Genomic DNA, 20,984 nt, shown 5'->3' on the forward strand with positions numbered 1-20,984 from the left:
TGTATACTTCATAAATTATTGTTGACATGCTTTTGCTTGCAATATAGACAATGCACACAGAAAAAGAATTTAAAGAGGAAATTTTCAAGCCATTGGTATTTAAATTTTGCTTGTTAAACTGCATGTTTTAACGTATCTTTTAACAGTTAATTCAGGACAGCAGAAGAGAAACTAAAAATGTGAGTCTTGCTTCAGAATGAAAACGTTGGTACCTTTGGTTCTCACCAAAACACTGTCTTCAAAACCACTAAAGAACTTGTTTGTAACAGTGGCATCTATCTCTTGTTGTCTGTGTTATGTTTTTAATGTTTCTCTTATCTAACTAACTTCTAAGATGGTATTAATTCTAGTTTCAATATTGTTTTAAATAGTAACAACAGCCTTTCCCACTGTTTTCTATTACCTTCAAGAATAGTGTTGAATTTAATATTTTGGTAGGGAATTAAAATTCTGGAGATGGAAACTGTACTTTTGGACTTTTCCTCTTTAAAGGTTCTGCGATCTGTCCAGTGCTAATGGAGAATCCTCTAAGGCTTCTTTCTTATGCTTTCATTCAGTTTGCTCTTTTCACCCTAAATATATTTAGTAGTTTAACATGTGCCTCAACAGCTTAAGCAAATTCAGAACAAACAGGGGGACTGTGAGAGTTTGAGACTGTTGCCAATTCTTGATAACCTTTAAAAAAATTAATCTGTAAGTTATTCAGATCCATTCTTATTTTTAGCTTTTTTTTTTGCCATTTAGCTCCTTTCCTTACTTATTGTCCAGGTTTAAGATTCTGAACCTCAAATAAAACCTTATAAATGTCTTATCTTCTCTCAGCCCACTGTGCTAAGGTCTTAAGAGAACCATCTAAATCACTGCTTTTTATTTAACTCCTGGTATCACTCTGAATTTGCTCACTTTCCTTAAGATTTCATATGATCTATCATTCATGTATAGTTAACACGCATTTAAAAATACACTCATTTTAAAAGTAATGTATAAATATACTACTTGTATATTGATATACATTATCTTAACTACATTTTAGAGACAAATTTTGTCCAGTGTTTTGATTCAGAATGATACCCCAAACATTTTTTAACAATTGCTGTAACACTCCTCTGTTAAATTTATATAAGCCATTTTTATTTCTATCTATAATTCTGGATGCCATTTTATCTCCATTTTAGATTGTAAAACCTTAAAGAACATCTAAAAACATCTCTTAAATGTTGATGAATTACTGTTTTCCCCATTATCCTAAACAGTTATTTTTCTTTTAGAAATCAAGACTAACAGATATCCTAAAAAAGAAGGTGCAAGAGCACTTGTGATTAATGGTAGCACTAGATTTTTTTCAGTAGATCCTTTCTCAAGTAAAGGATTTCTACTTTTATCCTATGGTATTGACTATTAGGAACATAAAGTGATTTGAGAAATATATAAAGTCTTAAGTTTTGGAGAATGAGTTCATTGACCTTTCAGAGAGATCATAGTTCAACAGTGTTTAAAGTTACTTCGAAGAAATAATGTGAATAGCAGTTCTGGTTTTTCTTGTGCTTTTAATGAGCAGTCCTATTTTAAAGGGCAGCTTCTACATTTTCCACAATCTCTAATGTTAGAGGAGTTGGAGAAGAGGAAAAATTTTGAGAAGTTAGCAAATAATAAAAAAGGAATTTAAAATATACTGGCTGAGGCCTTGCAAACAGTTTACAACAGAACCTCTTATTTATTTATTTATAAACCACAGTGTTACTTCTGCCATTCTTTATTTTCTTTACAAATACACTTTTTTGGGGCTGTGTTGTGTCTTCGTTGCTGCGTGTGGGCTTTCTCTAGTTGCAGCGAGTGGGGGCTACTCTTCGTTGCAGTGCACGGCCTTCTCACTGCGGTGGCTTCTCTTTGTTGTGGAGCACAGGCTCTAGGCATCATGGGCTTCAGTAGTTGTGGCACGAGGTCTCAGTAGTTGTGGCTTGCGGGCTCTAGAGCTCAGGCTCAGTAGTTGTGGCGCACAGGCTTAGTTGCTTTGCAGCATGTGGGATCTTCCTGGACCAGGGCTCGAACCCGTGTCCCCTGCATTGGCAGGTGGATTCTTAACCATTGCACCACCAGGGAAGTCCAAACCTCTTATTTACACAGCTCAGGGTTCCAGTTATACGTGCCACCCATCATCTCTTTCTGACCCTGCCATCTCTCTGAATAGATTAAACTCCAGGTGGTTACTGGATGTGTATTCTCCTTGACTGCTGTCAAAGGAAATTAAATTAACTTTGTTTAGTTAGTATCAGTTTGATATGGTTGGTATAGGTTTTGGAATATGTTTTTTCAGGTTGCATCTGGAGGTGGTGGGGTTGGAGATGGTGTTCAAGAACCAACAACAGGCAACTGGAGAGGAATGCTGAAAACTTCAAAAGCTGAGGAGTTACTAGCTGAGGAAAAATCAAAACCAATTCCAATTATGCCAGCCAGTCCACAAAAAGGCCATGCTGTGAATTTGCTGGATGTGGTAAGCTGCAGAATTTGCTTGAGGACAAATAACCAAATTACCAGGAAAACACTTTAAAAGACAAAAGGAACTGAAGTCTCAAAAACTTATTGAATGTTAAATGTTGTCATTTCAAAATGGCACAAAAGTAACTTTTTTCTCCCCCTCACCCCATTTAGCCAGTACCTGTTGCACGAAAACTATCTGCCCGTGAACAGCGAGACTGTGAAGTTATTGAAAGACTCATCAAATCTTATTTTCTTATTGTCAGAAAGAATATTCAAGACAGGTTAGTACTGTTATATAAATCAGACTAGAATACTGCGAGATGATTTCATAATCTGTTTTGAAAATACAAATATTTTTAAAAATTTACGTTTTTATTCTAAATCAAATGGATTATCTGATGTTTTGCAGTGTGCCAAAGGCAGTAATGCATTTTTTGGTTAATCATGTAAAAGATACTCTTCAGAGTGAGTTAGTAGGACAGCTGTATAAATCATCCTTATTGGATGATCTTCTGACTGAATCCGAGGACATGGCACAGCGCAGGAAAGAAGCAGCTGATATGCTGAAGGTAATTACTGTGAATTTCTTTGAATTTTCTTACTTGGGTTGTAGGTATAAACATTTATTGTTTAAAATGCATTCTGATCCTTGGAGATACATATATATAGTCTTTGTATGATGGCTAATCTTTTTTTCTTTTGGCACTTGATTAGATTCAAATTTCAGAGAAGACACTGGTTAGTATAAATCAACCACATATAAAGTGGAGAGGTTATCCCACATTAATTCAGATTCTTTCTTTGATATTCCTTGTTACTATAACTTAAGCATTTATAATTTTTATAATTTTCTTTAATGCAGGCATTACAAGGAGCCAGTCAAATTATTGCTGAAATCCGAGAGACTCATCTTTGGTGAAGAGAACTATGTAATACTGAGACTCACTGACTTGCTAGTTACTGCCTACTTGAGTAGAATTTTATTTATGAACTCCTGTGTATTGCAATGGTATGAATCTGCTCATGTGAAGACTGGCTATAAACTGAAAATTATACTCTGTATTGCAGAACGAATCACACATTTAATCCAAATAATAAATGGCTGTTTCTAAAATTTCCTAGTATATATAAAATACATCGTCTATCTTGTGACAGTTTCATCTGAACTTAAAAAGAACTGTTAATAATTCTAGTTGTACAAGCAGTTTGTCTGTGGATAAGATGACCTGTGTAATCTGCTAGTAGTCTTAAAGCTGCTGCCATAGCCCTTCAAGAAGAATGCACCAAGACACCATGTCATACGACTATAATGCATGCACTATTATTTAAACCGAACTGGCTTTGAAAGAGGTGGGTTGACAAGTTACTCAGTAGTCAGTCACTATTCCACCTGTTCTTTGATTTAGTTTTATTGAGCTTCTCTGAAACCTTTGATGTGTTTGTAAGAAAGCTGAACACACGAGAGGATCTGTAACATTGACAATGATGTGATGTGCATAATGTGTAGCTAGTCCTTCCACTTCTGGATCCACATTCCCCTGGTGCGTTAAAAATTACAATATCATCTTTGATCTTACTTAAACCTGGAAGCATGAGTTATGTTTTCCTGCATTAAGAACATCTAGCCTTGATTATCTAGTAAGACTTGGTAATGACCATCTTTCCTTTTAGTTTTCAGAAGTCCTAATAAATTCCCCTTGGTTTTCAAATATAATAGTAATAATTCAGATACATTTTTAAATTGGAGCCCTCAGACCATGCTTCAAGATTCACTTGGAGGTGGGACTTAAAACCAAATACTGTGGCGATTTTAAGTGTATCTTCTTCCTATTAGTTGTTAATAGTTACTTTTGCTTCACACCAACAAAGTACATTAGAATAGAAAGTAATGGTGGGGCTTTATTATTTAAGGAAAAACATCCTGACACACACACATACTCCTAAAGGCTTTCAGGGGTTGGGAGTAAGGTTTAGAACATATATACATTTTACCAAAATTCCCCAGGTGATTCTTGATATGAATTACATTATAAGTTTTAAAATGATAAATTACATATTACAGATATTAAAGTCTATTTTTAAGTTACGACATTTATGAAGGACTATTGGCAGGAACATATGAATATGTCTGTTACTCTTGGCTAATGGCACCCATTTACTGTACTAAGACACAAGAGACTCAGCAACTGATCTCAAACATAAAAAAACAGATTCAGTCTGATATGATATGGTACTACTTATACTTAGCAGTACCATCTTCATAGAATACATGCTTCCAGAATGTTTATTAGCATACTTTAAAATCACTCTGCCATTATTAAACCTCAGTTTTGAAATTATAGCCATCCATGATTTACTTATTTCAGATAGATCAGATGACTTCCATTCTAGTCTAGCTTTTTTAATTTGTAAGAGGGGAAGAAAACTTACAATGCACCTTTCTCCAGCAAATTTCAAATTGAAAACATTACCTGCTATGATAATGCACTTGCTAGTACTATACACCGTGTACAAAGAAAAACAGAGACAAGAGGTATGCAAAGAGAAAACCTCCTTTTGTTGACACTTAAACTGAGTAAAGTTCTGAAATGCAGAGATGATCTCTGACATTTATAATGGATACCTGTATGTTCTTACTATGTAAATAAACTTGCTGGTATGAAGTGACATTAAAGTTTGTCAATAAATGAATTCTTCCTAACTTTACTCCCAGAAGAAGGTTTAGATAAACTATAGCTTTTTTAACATATAAATCTACTTTGGAACATAGCAATACAGCTTACACTGTATGAAAGTTTTATGACTTTCTTCTTTTTAGATTTTCATAATTGACTGAGGTATTATTACATCTCCATGTTTTGCATATGAAGATAATGACTTGCTCCAAGTAATCCAGGTAGTAAATAGCTAGAATTTGAACTCTAAAGCCATGCTTTGCTGCCTGTAAGATTTTTCCAGAACACATCTGATTGCAAGCCATTTTGTGTTTATGTTTGTGCTTCACTTGATGCTCAGGGCAAATAGGGGTGCTATTACCTTCAGTATTTCAGATGTTGGAAATAGTTCTGGAGAATCAACTTGCCTAAAGAATGTAGAGCTTAATTTAACTAAGTCTTGATTCCAAATCCTTTAAATTTGACCTGAAAACTTCCCTTACTGGAATGTCTTTTGATATTCTCAAATGATTAGATATTTAGTGTATATATTTTGCCTCTATTTTATCTTGTTGGTTACTTAACTTTTCAGTTCATCTCAAGCTGCAATCTGCTTGGGGACATAAGTTGAAACTTAAAACTAATTTAAAAGTTGATAAATTTATAAGACATTGCTACCTTTTTTTTACTGAATTTTAGAAAACAAGGCTATGAGTAAATTTAATTTTATGGAAACACAGTCAAGGGACTGGAAAACTGAATTAGAAACTTTATGAAAAGTCAAGTACTGACTTTTCTTTTCCTTGAAAAGAAACTATTTCTACTGTAATTTCTAATGCCAGCTACAGCTTCCTCTAACTTTTCTCCCTTTTTACGGAGAGCTGTATTTGCTTCCTAAACAACAAAAAACCTCTAATGAGATACACACCTGATATAAAAGTATCCACGATTACTTATACTACCTCTTTTTCATTGTTCCTCCTTATCTCCAAAACAGCAAGGACAGGATAGGAAAGACAGCATTTAGTTTTTCATAAAGCGTAATTATTAAAATAGAGATTAACCCTAGAAATCATGCTTTTCTGTGGTAGTCCTTAATGTTTAAGGATCAGGAAATAAAATATCCCACTATTACACAAACTTATCCAACCTATATAAATAATGAAATTACTCACACTGTGAGGCCTAGAGTACACTCCATTCTTTGTCTTTGAGTTGCATAAGTGAAGGTATAAATTCGTACATCTTGAGAATGAATGATGGATAAGTTTGAACCACTGGAAGGAGTTTTCATCATAGCTGAAGCCATTTTATAATGTAGAAGTTCCTTTTTCCTATTTTAAGTAACGAAAGCCCATTCTTAAGAATATGTTGTCCAACAACTAAAACACTCTCAGGATTTGTTACTTGTCTGTGATTTATACTGACTCCACCTTCTGTTATCATCCGATACCTGAAAAATAAAAATGTTCAGTAATTAGATAAATCTAATCACTGTTGACCGCTCCCAATAATACAGATACATCATTATTTCATTTAATTTCAAAGGCTCTCCTATTGAAACCATTTAGCACTGAATTGTTATCTTCATGTTTATTAGATTCTGCCTCCCCTTTAACGTTCTAAAGGAGAAATTCAACTAATATTTTAAATAGGTTGGGCAACCCCACTACTCCCCAGAATAAAGAGGATACAGACTGAATGTGAGAGGGGTGTGTGAATCTGTTTACTTAGGGCCTCTGTTCCTGTGATCCTCTCAAATTGTGACAATCCCTAAGCTGACTGATCCCAGTGTATTTATACAATAGTGGTCACTTAAACGTAAGCCTTTTCCAATGCTGGAGAAAAAACTGACCAGGTTAGACTAATTAGAGAGAGTATAGTAATACTAGATTTTAAAGAAAATTTAAGGTATTTTCAGCAGTAAGTACTCAGTTTTCACTTGATTCTCAGACTAACTTAACTTCTACAAGGAATGAGATGCCATTATCAGGAAAAACACCACCTCTAGAAACACAGGTTGTGAATTATAACTGTGAACCTAAAAGTTAAACAATCTTACCCTCGGGGACCACCTGGAATGGCATTTGCTTTGCGGCACGTATCTAGGACACTTGTTCCAGGGTCAAGAACTAATTCAGAAAATGAAGCTTCTTTAAACAATTCTTTTAACTCTTGATCAGACATGACCTCCAGTGCCTCTATGCTGCTATGATAAAGGGCTTGTGTACACCTGAAAAACACATTTTGAGAGCCACATCATGTTGAGTGCTTACTTAGACATGTGTTCTAACACCCAAAAACCAGTTATGAAGTACCCATTATGTTCCAGATGGAAAGTTTTTCAAACAGCAACATTGATCTTGTATAATTTATAAGCTTAATTCAGGATAATCTTTCTTTCTAGTAAATGTAGGCTAGTACTTTAAAGCAGTTAACGCTGACAGTCCTTGTTAGTGGTAAAAGATGACTAAAACATTGGCTCCAAATGTCCTCCAGTCTCTTAACTAATTAATCAAGTGTTCATTATTCTAAGAGGCCACCTTTTAGCAGAGTCCAGCCCTTCTTGTCCATGAACAAGCTTTGTTACTTCTGTAGCAAGTCGTTTCTGAGGACCCCGCTTTTCTGGCTCTTTGACATGCAGCTGCATTATGTGGTCAATCTCTGGAAGGGGCAGAAAAGTGAAGAGCTTCAGGTACCTTTGGGACAAAAAAAAAAAAATCCCGTTAGATTTATATAACATACCTAATTTTTATCTCCAGCTCCCTTACCCTTTAAAGAACATCCTGCTTACTTTAGAACTTATTTTTAATTATGAAATATAACATACAGAAATGTACTGAAAATGACAATAATACACACACCACCCTGACTGAAGATGTTACTATTTTGCCATCTTTGTTTCAAATCCTTCCTTTTTAAAAAAGTCATAAAATAGTATAGATATAGATGAGGGCCCCATCCACCTCAGATATATTCTCTTTCTTGCCCCAGAGACAACCACTAATCTAAATTTGTAGGCATCCTTCCCAAGCATGTTTTTATATTTTTGTTTTCTGTGTATGTACTCATAAATAAAAACTGTAATTTAAAAACTGACAAATATTTTATATGTATCAACTTTTAAAATCTTATCTTTGGTGAAAAGCACAGAGAAATACACAAACAACAGACATAGTTTAATGAATCATAAAGCAAATAGCTGTGTAACTATCACCTGTCTAGGTATACAACACTGCTCCTACCCAAATCCCCTCACCCCTCCAAGGTAACCGCTCTTTGGACTTTTCATGGTAATTACTTCCTTGTTTTTATATTTTTACCATCTCAATATGCCTCCCTAAACAGCATCACTTAGTTTTGCCTCTTTTTAGACTTTATATAAACAGAATCATACAGAATATATATCTTTTGGTTACTCTGGCACACCATTATGTTGGTGATTCACCCATGTTGCTGTGTGTACAGCTGCTGAGTACACATTCCATGTTATGAATGCTTCGTAATGTATTTATTCTAGTGTGGATATTTGTGTTGTTCCTACTCTTGGACAGTGGTTGATGGTGTGCACATGTGCACTCATCCGTTAGGGATGTGCCCAGGGGGAGGGACTGCTGATCACAAGTCATGAGTATTTGACCTGAGTAGGCAGAGCCACATATTTTTCCAAGTGGTTCTATACCTGTAATGTAAGTGCTTGACATTAAGCTTTTGATTGCTTAATGCCAAGGTATCCATTTCAAAGACATCGATCTCGAATAAGCATACTGCCAAATGTATGACACAGCTAGTACCAAACCAACCAGATAAGGAACCAGGCTGCCGCCACTCATGAAAGTCCCCTTTCAGAAAGCCCTGGGTAGCCGAGATAACTGACTGCTTGAGTGACCCCTCTTCACCTTTCCCACTCCCTAATTCTCACTCTATGTTTTAAATTAGCCAGTGAAGAGTGAACCTGCGAAATCCTAGGCACCCCAATAAGGACAGAGCTCCGGGCCCATGCTCCCTCCTTCCCCATCCTTGACTCACTGTGTGGCCCCTGTAGTGCCATGTGCCCTCCAGAAACTGTAAGTAACAAATCTTTTTTTAAAGTTCCCTGATGATTATTGCTGAGCTGTCTCTTACAATCATAAGGACCACAGCACTGGTCCAGCCACAAGGTTGGCTCTGGCCCAGGAAATGTCTGTGAGGGCTCCTACACAGTATGGACCGAGGTGAGCACCCCCAGGCATTTCTAGCTCATGGTATCACTACCAACAGGCTGAGGCCCACACAACAACTGGCAATGGCATAGTCGGCAGGACTGCATGATTGCCCTTTAGCTTTGACTAGTTTACTAACTGGCTAACCCAGGTGGGCAACACCATTTGGGAGGACAGCAATGCATGCTTGGAGGTCTATCATTCTATGCCTTTTGCATATTGCCTCTGCTGTGCTGCCAGCGGTATCCATCCCCAAACGTCACTGCTGCCATAATTCAATGATCTCCGCAGAGCAGTGTGATCAGTGATCAAGGCCATATGGTCTAATGAGATGATCAGACCACAAATTATACAGACGTTGACTGAGTACATGAGTACATGAAGGTCCTCCACATCTCAAGGCCAAGGAAAGCTAATGAGGGTGGAATGGACCCCAAGGCTACTATCACTGCCCAAGCTGAGGCTCTGAGCTAAAGGCAAGAGGAAAGAATAATTCCCACAGGTAAGAAGGAGGGAGACCTCCCCCCTGGGACTGGTGTGTCTTAATGGGATTACACTTCCTAACCTGGATGAATGGAACAGCCTTGTATCAGGAAACTATTGGCAGAGCAAAAGGGGAAATACAGTCGAGGCTTGCTGTCACTCTCTGTCCCCCAAACTCGATGGGATATCGTGGGTCCAGTACCTGGTATGATGTTGCTAAACAATGGACAAATATAAATGTCCTGAACATCTTGTGCCAATGCCTCGTAAGACCCCTGAGGAGGTACACCAGCTCCTCGATAATACAGAACCCCTATGGATGCTTCCTGGATGTTGCTTAGTGTCGCTGAGTACCAACATTCCAAGGCTCACAGTGAATGGAAAACATGAGATTAGGCCTGTCTCCTGCTGTGCAAAAGTGGCACGGTCCAGTGGGTTTATCACTTCTATGACCAGACTCACTCAAGTGACCCCCTCTTCATTCTAACCCTGAAGAAGTCCCATTTGACCCTGAGTCCAGAGAATTCTTTTTACAAAGTGCTTCCTCTAATCACGGGGTAGTGCTCCTACATCTTACTGGGACTGTCAAAACCATTCAAAAGGCACTGGAGAGCACTGACAGTGTTCCTATACATGGAGGAAATTACTCATTAAACCACCACTGTACTCAGATATAACAGGTAACAGGCCTTTTCATGTTCTGCAGGCAACGCCCTCACTGCTCACTAATTCTTTGCCACAATCACAATCACATGCAAGTCTGCCACCTTCCACTGGGGCGAGGCACAACAATGTGTTTTGGAAGCTGCCCAGCAGGCAGTCCAAGGAGCCCTACCTTTAGTCCCACCTGGCTCCACATTCCAAGTCAGTGCTTGACCATATCTGACTATGCCCCCTTGGAGTCTCTGGACCAAACATAAGTCTACCTGATTTCCTATGGGGTTTTGGATTAAGTGCCTAACCCCAAAGGATTCTACAGGGTTCTTTTAGAAACTGAGGTCCTAACTGGCCCCCAATCAATACTACTCCCTAACGCCCTGGGTTAGAGATGCCTCTGGCAGAAGCTTAACACCACAACTGATGCCTCCTTGGTAAAATGAAAATGGTACCTTCAGGAGAGGGCTAACCTTGATGTCAAAGCCTTTAAATATTACAGGAGGGGGCTTCCCTGGTGGCGCAGTGGTTAAGAATCCACCTGCCAATGCAGGGGACACGGGTTTGAGCCCTGGTCTGGGAAGATCCCACATGCCAGGGAGCAGCTAAGCCTGTGCACCACAACTACTGAGACTGCGCTCTAGAGCCCGGGAGCCACAACTACTGAGCCCACGTGCCACAACTACTGAAGCCCGTGCGCCTAGAGCCCGTGCTCCACAACAAGAGAAGCCACCACAATGAGAAGCCCATGCACCGCAACGAAGAGTATCCCCTGCTCGCCACAACTACAGAAAGCCCATGCACAGCAACAAAGACCCAACACAGCCAAAAATAAATAAATAAATAAAAAGTAGGGAAAAGTATATTATGATTCAGAGTTATAATTATATATCTGAAAAATCAAAAAAAAATTATAGGAGGGTGTAGCTTCCCTCATGATCAGCTCCTTCCTCTTCCTCTGGCTGCTTGGGGAGCCCGTTGGAACCAACTGTCTGAGACGGACAGGGAATCCATATTCTTCACCAATGGCAGCACCACCATGTATGCACTGCAGCTTGCTGGAGGGCTGTAGCATTCCCCCGGTCTCAGGCACCTCTCTAATTGAAGAAGGCAGTCCCGGCTCAGCCCCATTGGCAGAACTTGTAGCTGTTCACTTAGCCCTTAGAGAGCCATAAAGAGGCCTCTGGCAGATCCACATTTTCACAGACTCCTGGGTTATTGCTAATGGCCTCGCGGTTTCGTCTGGCCAATGGCTAAGGGACAATTTTCTCATATAAGACAAGCCCATTTGGCCCAGACATGGAAGGAGTCCCCAGTTCCTATCATTGTTAAGTCTTATGTTTCCGCTCAGACTACCTGCTCTATGCTGGAAGCCATTTTCAACAGTACTGCAGATTCCCTCACTAAGCCACCACCCTGCCCAGCACAGATCCTTCCTACCAGCTTGAAAAATGGGCCCACACAACCTTGGGTCACCAAGGAATTAATGCCTTAACAGTTTGGGCTTAATTGAGGGGACTTCCCATCTCCTCAGCAGCAGCCAAAGTTGTGATAGACGACTATTCTCTGCTCCCAAACCAAACAATGGAGGATATCCAGATGGGGACATATCCCCTGGGGAGACCAACCATGCTCCCACTGGCAGGCTGATTTCACTGGCCACTGCCCCCTTCTCCTGGGGCCTCCAGATACGCCTTCACAGTCATTAATACTTACACGGGACTCCTTTGGGCAACTCCCAAATCTCTTTCCTCACTAAATTTATTCTCGTTCCCTTTGGATCGCCAGACATTACTGACTCTGACCCACTTTACCTCTCCAGAGATTAAACAAAGGGCTCTCCAACATAATATTCTTTGGAATTTCCATCTAGGCTATAGCCCCAGGCAGCTGGCCTCACTGAGCATCACTGGCCTCCTTAAAGAGACACTCCTGAAATTAGTTTTAGGCAAGTGGTCCCCCAAATGGACTGAACTCTCACTCCAGGCCCTCATCTTGTTTAATTCTTGCCTCCTGGGCCTTCCTACCCTATATACCAACTGTTATGCACACATCCAAATCCCACTTTTGGTCACCTCTGGCAATCCTCAAGCGTTTACCCTCCAAGAGAACTCTCCATTCATGTAGCGTTCTTTATTTTTGCTCAATAGTGGTTTGCAATGTTCTGCAGGCAAGTATTATACATTTAAAAATTTTTAAGAATTATTCCTAAGTTATTTTGATGATAGTTATGTCAAATGATATTTTTTTGAAAAATTCACTCCTTTGTTGCAGGTGTATTTCTCATTAATTTATATTTTTCTAAGAGTTTAAGATATTGTGAATTAATAAGAAAATCACTTTAAAAAAGGACCTTCAAAAGGATCTTCTTTTATGTTAAAGAAAAGGAACTTTAGAGACAAAGGTGAAATAAAAGTCAAGATGAAAGGAGTAAAAAACTAGAATATGCAAGCAATAATGTCCTAAGAACCTGCTAGATGTAGATGACAAACTTGGCTCTAAGTTTTCTAGCACTCACAGTGGTTTTCTGCTTTAACCAACAAAAAGTGTTTAACTACAATGTTCTGTGATGTACTAGCCTTAAATAGAATCTACGTTAAAACAAAACAAAAAAACTATGAAGGGTACAGGGAGATTCAATGGCTAAAATTTATCATGAGTTTTAATGAACTTAATTTTTCTCAGCACACAATTAAGAACTCACCTTTCTACCAAATCATCTTGCTGCCTGACAAAAAATTGATACAATTCAAAAGGAGATGTCTTATCTCTGTTTAGCCACACAGCATTGCCAGCAGACTTTCCCAGTTTTGCTCCAGTTGTACTTGTAATTAGAGGAACAGAGATTCCAAATACATCTTCTCCAGTCAACCTATGCATAAAGAAGAACTTTATTATGTGCTTTAAGCTCAAGTGGTGGTAGGTTCTGCTAATCATTCTCAGATTTCAGTCTGGTTTCTTGATCTAAGAAAACCTCCTTGACCTCCTAAACCTGGATTCCTGTCCATCTTACTGCTTTCACAGCACTCTATTGTGACATTTGTCATTCTGAGCTGCAATTGAACCAGTGACTCTGGGCAAGCCAAAGGGAAGTGCTGCATAACTGGGGCCTAGACATTTTTAAAGGTTGGGTAGGAAGGGGAGAGAAAACTGGGTAAAGAGGAGTCAGGTAGAGACACCAAAAGAGGTGTCTTAAAGGGATTTTAAACATCAGTAGCACATGAGCTAGTCCTGTAGTTCATCTCCCTCAAGCAAGTGCCACTGAAATCTACATTATTCGCCAAATATTTGGTGCTGAAAAAAATTTTTTTGAGATGCCAACCAATGACTAACACTTAGCTTCACGGAAGGTGCAGAGCAAAGCAGAGACTTCTCAAAGAGGCCCAGTCACGTTCAGGTTATAAATGAAGACAAGCAGTCTTTCAAATCAGAAACACAGAAAAAGCTTCTTAAAAGCAGCAAACACATACAATCCGAATCCTGACTAGGAGGGTCTATTTCCTGCAGAGCTCTATAATATGTCCCATACCTAATACCATTACTTCAGCCCTTTAGTTCTCATTAGCCAGTGATATGAAATTAATCCCATTACGGACCCTTAATGGAGATAGAACCAACAAGGGCAGGAACGAAGGGCGTCATTCCACAATGCTAACAATGCAACACAGGCTTTTCGTGTGTAAATTATTTGGTCTAGGATTTCTCCAGGTCTAAAGTCGCTTACTTATGGATGAACTCGTATCCGGACATGATATTGCCCAGCTGATCAGATCCACCCAGCTGGACCCGGCATCTATAATGCTGGAACAGGTAGTAGAAATCATAGGCCTGGAGCACCTGGTATAGAAACTCGGCCAAACTCATGCCTTCGGAGCTCTTGAGCCGAGTCTGCACGCTCAGCCGGCTTAGCAGCGTGCCCATGCGGAAATGGCCGCCCACTGTCGCTAGGAAGTCCACCAGGTCCTGCTTCTGGTACCACGCCGAGTTGTCCAGCACGGTGAAGCTGCCCCAGGTCCGCCCATTAGCGAAGAGCTGCTGGTGATTAGCCGCCAAGGCTTTGAGGCCTTGGCGCAGGGCGCGCGCGTTGCTTTGCACGCGCTCTGCTTCCAGCGCCTCGCGCTCCTTGGTACGGCCGCTCGGGTCTCCCAGGCGCGCCGTGGCGCCGCCCACCAGGGCGATCACGTTGTGGCCCGCTCGCTGGAAATGAAACAGGCCCAATAGTGCCAGCAGATGCCCCACATGAAGCGAGTCGGCCGTGGGGTCGAAGCCGCAGTAGATGGTCTGGGGAAAACTGCCCGCCGTGCCACGGTCGAAGAGCTCTGGGAGCTCTGTCTTCGTACCCCTCTCAGGGAAGAACTCCTTGAACAGACCCCGAGCCTTCTGCATCGCCAGCAACCCCTGAGCGCCCGAGTGGGCCTCACGCAGCCCCAGGGGTAAAACTCCTGACAGGCCTGGGGTACCAAGCCCCTGGCCACGGGAAATGCACCGCAAGATGGGCGCCGCCATGTTAGCGGCGGCACGAAGGGAATGCTGGGATCTTAGAGGCCCACCACAACCCTCAGTGCCCGCCTCCTACAATTCCTACGGAATTTACTTGTGCTTTTTTTCTGCGCATGCCCACGTAGGGCGGGGCGGTTAGTTACGGAGCTCCGCAGCCTTGGAGTTCTGACTACCTGGGTGTAGTTACCGCTTAAAGTCTGGTCACCGTAAGTACACTAAAACTTAATTTCCTCATCCGTAACTTGGCTATGTTTATGATAATAGTTCCTATCTCAGATGAATGTTGTGAGAATTAAGAAGGCACCTGGCACATATTGAGCATTCTAAAATATTAGCTTTTGTTTAAACTTTCACGTAAAAATAAGTTGTGTTGCGCAAGTTGTTTGAAATCTCAGTCCTATGCAAAAAATTGTTCACAGAAGTTGTGAGGGGTCAGGAATTGGTTTAACCTCATGGAGAGATACGGGGTTGGCGTCGAGACGCAATTTCGTAATACTGATTTCCAAATGGATGAGAACACCTCAGCCCCCAGTATTCATTAGCCTCTCCAGGAGGTGGCAGTCTTGTCCAAGCTATAACGAGATAAAATTCAATAAATGCAGAAAGCCCAGTTTTATTAATTTATTTCAATTGCAGGTAACCAGGTGGGACACAGCTTTGGCATAAGTGGATTCAAATTAGTAATCACATTGGTACAGCAATAACCAGGTGCTAACAGTTCTCCAAGCACTAGGGATGGGGGTCTGTCTGGCAGCTGGCTGGCAGGGATCCAACTCCAAAACTCCATTTTAAAGTCTCATTTCTGGAATCACTTGCAATGCTAACTGTCTTAGATAGAGTTTCCTGGGAAAGAGACTCGAGTGGGAGATTTGTGTGCAGAATTATTGGGGTGTGCCCTTGGAAACGACACCTGTACTGAAGTGATGGAAGCAGGGTTGGGCAGAGGGAGGGGTTGCTCTATGAACACTTTCTTCAGGCAACTCCATAGGGGGCTCTGGAGCTGGGATTTCCTTTCAGAGTCATCCTGATTAGAGGCAAGGGGGCATGCCTTTGTACCCTGTTATTGACCTGTCCTTAAATGTGGAATGCCCCGCTGTGAGTCATCGGCAACCAGTACTCTCAGCGGCTGGGAGATTAAGTGCATTGGTCCTGAAGCCGGCATCTGGGCCATGCTCCAAACTGTTCCCTAAAGGATCTTTTCCATTTCTTAACATTATAAAGTGACTTAACAGAATGAAATATTATTTTTAAAAATTAGTTTCTTTGTATATGTGATTATCAGTGAGTTTCTCATTGCCAAACAGTAACTTCAGTAGGAATTTTAGATACTTATTCATCAGGCTATGTATTTGTATCCCAAATCCCATAATTTTTTTCCCCAAAGCACATAAACTGAATAATTTAATTTAATATCAGCAAGAGCCAAACTGAATCTTGATAATGAAAATGAAGACACAGCAATATTTTCCTCCAGAAAATGAACATTTGAAGGAAGAAACATTTCTTTAAAAAAAGTTTATTTGTAAAAGACAGCCTCTTGCAACAAGGTTTTGTATTTATATTTTGATTCTGTGAATTAAAGTGATATTTTAAACTGCATTGAATGTAATTCATTGAATGTCTATCATTATCTTCCTGCCTCAGTTTAAAAGATGCTAGCTTAAAAAATATTTACAGTTCCTTCTGCTCCTGAAGGAACTAAGCAGGGCATGTTCTAACTCTCATGTTGCTATTCAAAATATCTTAAAATTTGCCATCATAACCAGTTTAGCTGCAGTCTTGTTTCACACCACTTTGATCAGGGACATATTTCAGTATGTGTAGCAGGAAAGTCTCCTGAGCACACAGCAGATGGTGCTTCCTATTTAGTACCTAACACACAGGAAGATTTGAACATTTTCAAAGGAGTATCTTTCATTCTTGAGGTTTCTGGTTAATATGACAAGTAACTATCTGTGACTTTTACAGGTATGTTAGTAATTTTATACCAGAATCTATGACTTCATATTGTGGTTTAGTTACTTAGTCACTTCAGGAGATCATACTTCTTATAGAACTCTACCTGTTTCACCATTCCTTGATTGCCTGTGCTTAATGGAGAAGAACTTTTGTGAACAATGAAAAATAGAAAAATTTTATCTGACATTAGAACTTATTATAAGGTCTTTATAGATTTGAGTTCTGCTTGGTGTCTTCTTAAACTTAGTTGTATTTCATGAACCGGTAGTGAACTCTGGTACAGAAGGTAATATCAGAACAGGTGCTATGTGAGACTTGACAGTGGCTCAATAACAGCAAGTTATTTCCTTTTAATAATTTGTCTTGGTGTAATAGGAAGAGTGCAGCTTTGTCTAAAAAATGGAAGCAACTGAAGAAGGTGGGACTTTAAAATCTTTGGAATTATATACATGGCTGAAATTTTATGATGCTGGAACTTGATTTGAGCCTGGGGTAAGTAAAGGGGCACAGTTGATTCTTGCTGGGTTTTTTGGCTTCAGAAGTGAATGAACAATGTTAAAATGTATTTTAGAAAATATGGTTTATCTCAACTGTGATAACTTGAGGTTAGCTAACCTTGAATTAGGGGGACATGTATTTCATAATTACTCTTTCCTGAAACAAAATGCCATATAAATATTCATTTTGAAGGAATCTATATTTTATATGGTTTGATTTTCAAAATGTAAACAATTATAAATATAATAGCATTTAAAAAGCATAAAAAGAGTAAAAATTAATAGTGTTTTAACTGGCCTCTCACAAGTTATGCCCTACAGTTTAAAGTTAGGCACTCCTACTTAATTCTGAAGTGTTTATCTGTAACATGGTACATATTCAGACTATAGCAGAGATCTGCCTGGGGCTGAAATATGAGCTTATCTAAAGGTCACAGCAAAATGACAGCAGAAAGGAGGATGAGGAATTCTGATCATTATAATTACTATAAAATATTGTTCTTACTTGTGTTTCCTTTTTTCTCCTGGAGACTGCAAGTATACGTTTGTTCTGGAACATAAGTGGTGACATAGGATGCAGAAAGAAGTGGCTAGGAATAAGGAATAGAAATTGTATTTAGTGATGGCCTTCCTTCCAGATAAAGTATTTCCATGATATTTCTATTTCCTACTACCTGAGAAAAGAAAAAAATAATTTCTAAAGGCTGGTTTTGAGCCTTTGTATAATAATTAATGTCAGTCTGCCTCATAATTTCATCTTCTCTCATGGCTTCACTGTTGCAAATATTCTTGAAACACCATAAATCCTAAAGAATCCTCCCACCCTGTCCACCCTTACCTGTAAGCCAACCCTTCCCATTTCATTCCAAACAAATTCCTTCTAGGAAGTTTCCTTTGCATTAGGTGGGATGTTTTCACTATCCAAGTTTTCATGTCCCTAAAATATATTAAAATGTGAAATTAATAATGCTCACCCTTCTCACAAGAAAGTCCATTAAATTTGGTTAAAAGTATAAATTTATGCAGATCAAGTGCCTTGAAACCTAGTCTACATCCTTTTATTGAAGTGGCTCTGATGCTTTTTGAGTTGGTGGTCATCTTAACATCCAAACATTTTTCAGAAGAGATTAGTTCTTTGAAGCTGTTGGTTGCAGAAGCATATTAGACCAAAAAACAAACCCCCCCAAAACCTGTTACTAAATGTGAATTTTCTTTCTGTACTGGAGTTTAAAGGACACAAACAGGTGTTCATTCTTTGTTATGCTACTTTTGTAGTCAGTGGAATAACCTATAGGGTTCACAGTGGCTTTAAGTATATGCACCTGATCCCATACTGATGTGGCTGGATAATATTTTGAGACATTTATGGGTTTTTTTTTTAATCCTTCATTTTCCCCTTTCTATTCTATCCATTTAAGCTGACAGAAAGTTCCATGTGTCAGTGCCTGGGGGAAGTCAGGGAGGAATGCAGAATAAGTCTGGAATTTTTGTGGCTTTTATTTCCAAAAGTCAAAAACCTAGGGACAGGCTAAAGTTTGAGGAAATAAGCTTGGAGAAAGTGACAGGATTCTCCTTGTTAAGGAGGGCCCTAATCCTGGGCAGGAGAGCCTGGGCTGTTGGCCCTGTTTGCAAGAGGAGCTATGCAGTGCTGCCTGGCCTCAAGGAGATAGTCCTGATGTACCTCAGGCCTGGGGTTCCTGGCCTCACCAAAGATGCCTCTGCTCCATTTGAGACAGGGTAGTGCCTCAGCACTAACTGGAGGCCTCAGAGAACTGCCGTGGGCTTGACCAACAAAGATGGCTAGAGTGATCAGAATAGGTTGGAGATTATTATTTCCTGGGACTCATGAAGGATGATCAAATTTTGATGAAAACCTGGAAGGGGAGAGAAAGAAGCCCAATGATGATGGAGAAGCAATTTTCCACCATTCTAGTTGTTAAGGACTCAGAAGTTTGTTCATTCACTTAACAAATTTTTATTAAAAGTATTCAATGAATCAGGCACTGTTCTAATGTCTCAGACACATTCAACCAAAGAAAGATCCCAGCCCTAGTGGAGATGAAATTGCTTATGAAGTTATGTTTCGCTGAGTGGTCCTATTCTTCACCAACTTCCTTTTTCTGACCCAGGGTCCTTTTCCACCCCTAGGCCTTGGAGCAGAGAGAGGGAATGACTCCAAGGTTATTGTTCCAGGAACATGCAAGTTAGGATGGGGCTATGGGAGAGAAGCATTGTGGAGAATATGACAAGAGAAGGACACCCCTTGTGGAAGAGTGATGTAGAGTTAAAGGGATCCTGGGCCAAAGAATTCAAACTGATCTTCCCCTTTCGATCTGCAGTTATGTCTTCCTTCAATATTGCAGCATTGAATTTTTTTTCCTAAAGTAACTCTTTCCCCAACACCTTCTTTTCTGCTCTGAGTTTGGTGATAGCTGCTGCAGTCCACACCAACATTTTGTTTCACAGGATCATGCTTCAGGGGTTATTGTCAAGCCACGGGAGCTACTTATTTGTTTGACAATGTGATGGAATCTTGGAGACACCAGTTTTGATTGTATTTTGAAAAGATTAGTGCAAAAAAATAATGTCTTCAGGCAAGATAATTTTTGAATTTTCCTATTTCTCAATTTACCTTAGTAATTTTCTGTCTCTTCGACATAGTGTACAAATGAGACAATCAACTCATCATTGTCTTTCCATCATGGCCAACTGAATTTATGTCTCCATGAGAGAAGAAGTAATACAATAAGCAATCAGTCTATGTTTTGTAGAGCATTTCCATTTTGATTCAATCTATTTTTGTATTTTTCTTTTTAGTGTCTTCCGTATAGGCTTTATGTGCTTCTGTGTAAGCACTATGTCCAATTATCGAATAAGAAGCAAGTCAGGAAACATCTTCTAACTATTCTATAATGAGAACAAATACCTTACATTTACTTGTCTCAAACAGAAAAGTCAAACATCACTTCCTTTATCCTCAGAACAACAAGAAAACGTAGTTCTGATTTGTGGTACAAAGGACTAGGAGCCATAGAACTGGGTAGTTGTCTCAGCTCAGCCTCCACTAGTTGTACTCCTTAGATAAGCCACTTAACACTATAGGCCTTAGTGTCCTCATTTTACAGATAAAAGGGCTAGAGTAGGTTATCTCTAAAATCCCATCCAGCTCTAAAATTCTGAGATGCCTGTTTGCTATTAGATTAGTCAAAGTTCTAGTTTATTGTTTCTTAACTTTATCTTCATTATTTAAGCTGCCACACAAGAGAGGACGTCAAAAGTGTGTTCATCTGTCTCCTCCCCTATTGATTTACTGAAGTAGTAGAAGCAAGTTTAAGTCAATGTCTACATGGCTGTAATTAGAGTCAAATTGTTTTATGATAACATTTGAAAAATGAAGATTTAGAAAGTGACAATTAACCAATGAAACATGGATCATATTTGCAGAAATGTTTAGTTTTAGTCCACAGTGATCTCATTCAGAGCTGTCCATGGATGAGAAATCAAACTGGAAGGGTCTCACTAACAGAGAAGGCAAATGAGAATGACTCCTCTATATG

General features: G+C 39.5%; 2 protein-coding genes across 5 annotated transcripts in view; one reads left to right on the forward strand and one right to left on the reverse strand.

Moving 5' to 3' along the window:
• Positions 1–3,473, forward strand: part of DNM1L (dynamin 1 like) — a 61,269-nt gene extending 57,796 nt beyond the window's left edge. For 2 of the 4 annotated variants that reach the window (XM_082851101.1, XM_082851100.1), the window contains 5 exons: positions 147–179; positions 2,315–2,491; positions 2,650–2,759; positions 2,888–3,047; positions 3,341–3,473. In XM_082851101.1, coding sequence (XP_082707227.1) covers positions 147–179; positions 2,315–2,491; positions 2,650–2,759; positions 2,888–3,047; positions 3,341–3,397 — 537 coding nt within the window. In that variant the 3' untranslated portion in view covers positions 3,398–3,473. The remainder of the gene's footprint in view (positions 1–146; positions 180–2,314; positions 2,492–2,649; positions 2,760–2,887; positions 3,048–3,340) is intronic. The other 2 variants (XM_082851102.1, XM_082851103.1) reach the window with 1 other exon arrangement.
• Positions 3,474–6,415: 2,942 nt separating this feature from the next.
• On the reverse strand, positions 6,416–14,986 carry YARS2 (tyrosyl-tRNA synthetase 2). Its single transcript, XM_082851105.1, has 5 exons — positions 14,196–14,986; positions 13,176–13,343; positions 7,676–7,831; positions 7,195–7,365; positions 6,416–6,585 (listed from the first exon to the last, which is right to left on the reverse strand). The coding sequence occupies exons 1-5, from the start codon at positions 14,975–14,977 to the stop codon at positions 6,426–6,428; spliced, it is 1,437 nt and encodes a 478-aa protein (XP_082707231.1). The 5' UTR covers positions 14,978–14,986; the 3' UTR covers positions 6,416–6,425.
• Between the last annotated feature and the right edge of the window lie 5,998 nt (positions 14,987–20,984).

This window comes from Leucopleurus acutus (assembly GCF_964270905.1).
Source record: "Leucopleurus acutus genome assembly, chromosome: 11".
NCBI lineage: Eukaryota > Metazoa > Chordata > Mammalia > Artiodactyla > Delphinidae > Leucopleurus > Leucopleurus acutus.